Raw genomic sequence first — 7,422 nt, 5'->3', positions numbered from 1 at the left:
AAAATCTACTTGAGTACAGTAACAAAGTATTTGTACTTCATTACTTCCCATCTCTGAAGCAGGGACACATAAAAAAGGTGAAGGACGGGAGTTTGTATAGATCTTAACCTCTGAACACATAAATCTACTCTTAATCTGCTGTCCTGATTCTGGCATAAGGCTGATTTATACTTCGAAATTAGGTGAACGCAGAGACGTCCCCGCCCCGTCCCGCAGACACTCTGCTGCACCTCTCCCAAAGTGTAGGTGACCGCAGACAGGAGGCCTCTGATTGGTCAAATCTACATTTGCACTACACTATGCGTCTCCTGTTAGGAACCTTACTGGCTTGTTTTGTTTGAATGACCGCCATTGTGGAAAACGACTCGTGAAGATGGACTAGCTAGAAGAGCGAGGTGCGCGAGAACGCTGGGACCTTTTTTCCACCTGGATCCCTGCTCTTTTTTGCCCTCATGTCCCTCCATTGTCGCACAAACTTGCCCCCACTTCCTCACCGCCTTGGCCGTATCTAGACCCACAGCTATTTCGTGATTTTCCCCTTTTGCGTTGTGGTGTGGAATAAACATAGCACAGACCACAATTCAATATTGGCCATAAATCGAAAATGTCTGCATCATACCTGCGACAAGCTCACTGCGACAATGCTGCAGGAGTATAACCAGCCCTATAGTCCTACACAGCTGCAGCTAGCTTAGCCACAGCATAGCAATGCAATGACATGAATAGACCAATAGCTGAAAAAAGCATGTTTATATGCCCCCTTGCATAATGTGTAATGAAGTGCCCCCTTGGGAGCCAAAACGTGTTAGAGTGCCCCTTTGAGAGCCACAATGCGTGTTAAAATATCTTCTACAGTGATGAGGATGTGCCATATATAGCTTTTTTTCTTTTCGCCTCTGCCCTTCAAAAAGTCTGTGCATGCCCATAAATTGGTTTGTGATGTCACAATTCTATCCCCTATAAAGATAATTATTAAGGGTTCTTTGTGTGGCCCCCATCTGTTCAGCTAAGGGTTGATTCACAACTGTCCGCTTGTTTGGTCCAGACCAACAGCAGACAATTTTTTGTTGTTCAGTTTAGTTCTCTTTAAGTAACTTACTAAAAAGCATTGTGTCTGACAGCCTTTGCTCCCAATGGACACAAATTGTGAAAAACTACTATGGGAGGCCTTAATGCAACATTCTTGTGCTATTTTTACAGCTGTTACATCATATCCAAGGTAGGAAATCCGTCCTTTAAATAAAAGAAATGCCTTATGTGCTTTTTTAGCATTTGCTCACAGATTCTGGTTTTTCTTTGCACTTTAACTCAGCTTATTGGAATCTTTCTCTAAATTAGCTGTTTAGGCCTGAATCAAACATTGTTCAAGATATCAGAAATATTTTCACAATCCAACATAGATTTTTTTTGGACAATTTTTGATGATTTTTTCACTTGTGCTTGTACATCACTGTTTGAGTTCCACTGTGTACAATGTGCCTGTTTGAAATTGCACCCATAAACTGCTCTGCTATGTTCCATTTTTTCTTATGTATAAAAACAATGTTGTTGGCTTTAAACATTTTCCTTTTTTCGTGATTTTACAAAGAACAAACGTATTTGCCTTTAAAAGGGGTTTTCCCTATAAATCTTCACTGGATTCATGTACAATGTACAACCATTCAAATCCAAGTGAAGTCTCTGAATCTTTTATTGGGCTGTATTTAGCATTTTGGATTTTGGTATTTTGAATATTTCTTGAGTGCTTTTATTGAAGGTAAACATTTATGTATTTCAGTTCTATATCTGGAAAAGAGTTAAAAAATAAAAGCATTTTGTCTTCCTTCTCTCTGAGTTCTTATTCAATTGTTACCTAAAAAAGTCGCTGTCATCAGAAATGTTAACATTTTAGAATATTTTTGCCATTACATTTTGTAAGCATTTGGCTGTTCAGTTACAGGCAGGTGAAAAAAAAAACATTATTTTTTCACTGTTCTCTTTGTAAGACATGGTAATGTACTCGCCTCATGTGTTTTGAGTTTTATAACTGAGCCTCAACCGTTATTTGCAACATTAATGTGTTTGTCGTCGGAGGTCCATAAGGCCAAAAGCTGTCCTGATTTAGTACTGCAGTACGGATTCTACCCTGGTTAGTGTTCTTACTTTTGACCTCACAAAAGGTGCACTATTACCTGCCTTTTTGTTGACGGTAACTCCTCAAAGGCAAGTTTAAAAGAGCTTTGAAGAGAGAGTTCAAGAGGTCGTGTAAACCTTAAGAAATAAACGGATGGGGTCCACACAGTCTGCCCGAGGACGCAACACCAGGATGCAACGCAACTCTGGATGGACGCCAGGATAGTGCTTGTCTGGGGCCCATGTTGCGCAGCTGACTTAGAACTAATAACTGCAATGTGTTTCCTGCCCAGTGCTCTGAATGAAAGAGAAGCGGTTCAGGATTCCTAACTCATTTGCCATTCCGAGGGTCATTTATCAGGCTAATCAAGGCGGAGTACAAGCTCCAAACTGGTATTTGCCACCATCCACTTGCAATGGGCTATTGTATTCATGAATTCGGTGACAGCGGCGGGATTAAGCTGGACAAACTCATCCCACCGATTCAGTCGCGGGGAATATAACGGATGTCCAAGTCACCCAACTATTGGACGCGTACCCAAACAATGCACACTATTCAGCAATCTGACTGGGACAGATAGTAGGTCAAGGCCGGAGGAGATCTGGACAGTTTGCCAGTAATGGGCAAGGGGGAACCTGTCTGGGATAAAGTCACTCCTCTCATAATCCACCCAGATCAAACTGGTTTCATTAAAGGAAGGCAGTCAGCTGCTAACACACGCAGACTGCTGAATTTAATAGATTATTCCTACAGCAAAAATCTTAAATCCTATATATTGTCTTTAGATGCAGAAAAAGCATTCGATAGAGTAAACTGGAAATTTTTATTTGCTACTCTACATAAATTTGGTTTTGGCAATTTCTTTTATAAATTGGTTAAAAATATTATACACCTTCCCAACAGCCTGTGTCAGGACAAATAATCAAACATCTTCCAGCTTTTGTCTCCAGAGGGTCACCAGACAGGGATGCCTGCTCTCCCCCTCACTTTTTGCTATTTTCATTGAGCCTCTGGCTGCTACAGTCAGACAAACTAATGTGGTTAAAGGTATAAAAGGCATGAAAATAGAGCATAAAATTAGTCTTTACGCAGATGATGAATTACTTTATCTCTAGCACTCAAACACTTGCCTTTCTCAAGTGATTAGTTTACTAGAATCTTTCTCAAAAGTCTCAGAGCCAAAGTATTACTTCACATAGTGTTCGACATTTTAGGGATGAAAATGCTTCTTGGAAGAGCTGTCATAAAATACAACTTTAGTCTCATAATTTTACGACTTTATTCTCCTAATATGACGACTTCATTCTCCTGATATGACGACTTTATTCTTGTAACTTTATGACTATTCTCGTTGCGACTTTATTCTCGTAATTGTATGACTTTCTTCTTGTAATTTTACGACTTTATTCTCATAATTTTAATACTTTATTCTCGTAATTTTACGACTTTATTCTCATAATTTTAATACTTTATTCTCGTAATTTTAAGACTTTACAAACGTCATTTTACTATTATTCCAATTGTGACTTTATTTATGTAAATTTACGACTTCATTCTGGAAATAGAAGAAAAAAATGTCTTCCCTGGCCATAAAACTTCGTCCTTCTTTTTATATGCTTTGTTGGACGGAGAAATCAAAGTTAAAAAAAATATATATAAAAATCTTCCAGTTGAGCCAATATATCAGCAGGGGGCGGTAGAGCACCGTTAAAGCGTTAAGCTTCAACTCATGTTGTACCGAAGAAGCTGTAGTAGTAAACAAAGCAGACAGGAGAGGTTATTTAACCTGGAAGGGTGAACCACGGTGAGTCCAGTGATGAAGGAAGGTTCGGCCGAGCCGTCGAAAGCGGACTCTCTGCGGGGATTTGTCACCGAGAGGCTCGCCGCAGCTTCCCGGGAGATCCTGGCGGCGGTAGAGACGGTGGTAACCGCCTATGAAGAGGAGGCCTCCGGCCTCCGCCTGGAAATCCTCTGGCAGCGAAGGCAGCTGGAGCTGCTGCAGGGCACCGTCACTGTCGGAACCGAAGGTTCGGGTCTCACACTCAACTCATTCACAGTGACATTTCAAAGAGCGCTGGGCTGCATGCAGAAGTCCATTCATTTACCCAGCTAGTTTAACTCTTTCATTCATTAACACGTTATTTTACAATTAGAAAAAAAATGACGAAATGTTATATTTAAAGGCTTTTAGCCATTCTTTAATTCGGTTGTTTTACCATGTCCATTTTTAATGGATTACATTTTTTTCTGACGTATTTTTAGGTTTACCGACCAACAGAAGCCATGGTGATGGTCTGAAGGGTCAGGATCCAACTGCTTCATCAAGGTTCCTGCTGCTGCTGTTCAATAGTTATCAACATGTCAGTACTAGATAACCGGTTTAACCTATTTTCATAAATCTTCTGTTTCTTTGTTTAAATGTTTCAGCTCCTTCTCCCATCAGTCCCAGTCAGATGGAAGGAAGTCTGGCAGTGAAGCACAGGACACCATAGATCTCAGCATCTGCATCCTGAACGACTCTAAGATCAGCTTTCTTTCTAAAAACGGTGCCTTTCCTCTCTGATCGGCTTCTTTCACACAGGAAAAAACAAATATTTAAAATGGTGAATAAAGGGCTGGTATACTTTTAATTTTTCAATACAAAGTTAATAACTTGCAATATTTTACATGTGTAAATACCAGCCTAGTAAACTAGCCCCACCCTCCAGCAGCCAAAATAATTTTTGCCTGCGAGTGGTCTAGCCTCGATCAATTCTCCAGGCCCTAGAACTGGCGGGCCAATCACAATGCAGAGATGTGTTTTGAATGTCTGGATGCAAAGTGGGCGGGGTTTTGAGGGCGTTACGACAAAGCTGCACGACGCTGGAGAAAGCGTCAGCTTTGGAATCAGTTTCGGAAGGATTAGACTTGGAAGAGGATCTACGCTCATTAATTTTTGAGAAGGATGTATAGGCTACGCCGTTTTACCGACAGGCTGTTTGTTTACACTCCCCCACCAGCTTCCTGTCGCGCTTCCTACGTCACAGTCAGTTGCTCTCATTGGTCAGAGCGTTGGCCAATAGGCACAGAAATGGTTTCCGATGTCTCATTCATCGGGGCCAGACTAAATCACACCTTTAATCTCACATTTAGTCTGGTTTATCAGGCTATGTAAAAACAATGTTTCCTATACTTTTTGAACCATGAGTGGAATCAATACAATTTTCCTTTACAAACCTGACGTGCTGCAAAGTTGTTTATGATTTAACAGTCAGAATCTCTTGTAATAAAGCAAGCACATACAGGAATATATTATTCGGTTACAAAGTCAGTATACAAACGTAAGATTAAATGTATGCTGAGCAAAGGTGGAGACCAGGTGGAGGTGATGGAAGCTAAGGTCAGGAGCAGTTGCAGGAGCAGGCTGGGACGGAGATGCAGGATCCGGTGATTGGCTGAGCAGGTGAGATGAAGACAGTTATAGTTCACACATTGGTTTAATTTATGTATCCAGTGACTCCACGCAGCAGTGTGTCGCAATGAGCTTGTCTCAGATATTTTCATTTATGCCCAATATTTAAGCATCTTCTTTGTTATTCCACGCCACAACGTAAGAGGGACAATCAGGAAGTAGCTGTGGGTCTAGATACGGACGAGGCGGTGAGGAAGTGGGGGCAAGTTTGTGTGACAACCGAGGAACATGAAGGTGAAAAAGAGCGAGGTTCCAGGTGGAAAAAGGGTCCCTCACCTCGCTCTTCTAGCTGGTCCATTTTCATGAGTCTTTTCCACAATGGCGGTCATTCAAACAAAACAAGCTGGTAAGGTACCAAACAGGAAATACGCATAGTGTAGAGCGGATGCAGATTTGACCAATCAGAGGCCTCCTGTCTGCAGCTCTCTCTGCGGTCACCTCCTCTCGTAATTTTTGTAGAGATGCACCAGAAGGTCTGTGGAAGGACCTGGTTTCGATGTATAAATCAGCCTTAACTGTTGAATTGGGAGAACATTTATATTTTCAGCTGTTTTAAAGGTATTGTGGAAGATTTTTGCAATAAAAAATAAAGGTCTGCCCACCCCTCGCCTGCACAAGCCCATTTCCCTTCGTGCACGCTCTGTTTAAAAGTTGCTGTTCTCATAGCTCATACAAACTTACTGTGCCCGAGCGTCCGCTCTAACCCCTAAATCCCTCAATCACTATATAGATCGGGGACTATATAGTGGACTTTATGGTGAACTCAGTTAAATGAATTAAATAAATAAATAAGTTAATTTTAATTTATTTATTTGTACATTAAAAAGCATTCCTGCAAATGCACCAAGTTTAGCCAAAAGGCTATTTTTCATCTGATGTTCCTGAACAGATCTTAAAATTGTCTACCTAAAAAAAAAAAACACAACAGTAAGCATGCTACAATGTAAAAAACAAATATAAAAAGAAATAAAAACAGCTATAACTCCTCAAAACTGATTTAAAAATACAGAATAAGTGTTTGCTGGACTACAGAGGTTCATAAAATAGAATAAAACATTTAAACTATGTATATATTGTTTAATGAGGAAGTTATGTCCCCTAAAAAGGCAGTTGCGCCTCAGGAATTCCCCACCGGTTCTTTTCCTGGGAGCAAGTTCTTTACTACTCTTAACTCAAACTGGGTAAAACCATATAAAAAGGACTATAAAACAGGAGTAAAAAAGTAATACAGTTTATTCCAGATCAGGTCGTTATAGGACAGAGAAAAATGCTTAGAGCTTGCACAGCTGTGGGCTCAAAAATCACGTCCGCGAGCGTCCGGCAAAGATTGAGCCCCGAACAAGGTCACCTCCTGCTTCTTATACCTTATGAGTCTATGTGTTGCACCAGGTGGATGTTTAGCTGTCCATATCAGAAACTGCCCTGACCTGTATGCATCTTGCCTCTATGCCCAAGATTACAGATAGCTCTCCTCTATCAGACCGGCTCCAAGATGTGCCCATATCCTGTGTATCTTTAAAAGGCAAGAAGGCTGCCCTGATTAGATGACCTCCGTACACACAGTGACATCCACAATGTGAAGGAAGGCCATCTACTCTGTCTAATCTGGCTAACAGAATAGCAATGCACATGATGTATAAAGAATAAATCTAACAATATAAATATATACACATACATTTATATAAATACATACATACAGTTGTTTAGACAGATGATCACTGTTTTTTTACTCCCCGTTTGTCACGTAACTCCACCAGGAAGACAGTGCTGGTTTCCTCTGTCTTCCTGGTGCAGTTTGTTCACTAATGTCCTCAATCGTGCTTTAAAGGGCTTCACGGAATAGCTGCATTTATACTGG

The 7,422-nt window shown here is 40.8% G+C and overlaps 1 protein-coding gene across 1 annotated transcript in view; it reads left to right on the top strand.

Moving 5' to 3' along the window:
• Positions 1-3,849: 3,849 nt before the first annotated feature.
• The window catches only part of LOC107082313 (zinc finger protein 239-like), a 12,098-nt gene continuing 8,525 nt past the window's right edge, over positions 3,850-7,422 (top strand). Inside the window, exons 1-3 of the mRNA XM_015370922.1 lie at positions 3,850-4,140; positions 4,376-4,439; positions 4,541-4,659. Of these exons, the coding sequence (XP_015226408.1) occupies positions 3,930-4,140; positions 4,376-4,439; positions 4,541-4,659 (394 nt within the window). The 5' untranslated portion in view covers positions 3,850-3,929. The remainder of the gene's footprint in view (positions 4,141-4,375; positions 4,440-4,540; positions 4,660-7,422) is intronic.

The sequence above is a fragment of the Cyprinodon variegatus genome, unplaced genomic scaffold (genome assembly GCF_000732505.1).
Source record: "Cyprinodon variegatus isolate N-32 unplaced genomic scaffold, C_variegatus-1.0 Scaffold49, whole genome shotgun sequence".
Lineage (NCBI taxonomy): Eukaryota > Metazoa > Chordata > Actinopteri > Cyprinodontiformes > Cyprinodontidae > Cyprinodon > Cyprinodon variegatus.
Note: the sequence above shows the minus strand (reverse complement) of the source record. Positions and strands in the feature narration are given on the sequence as shown.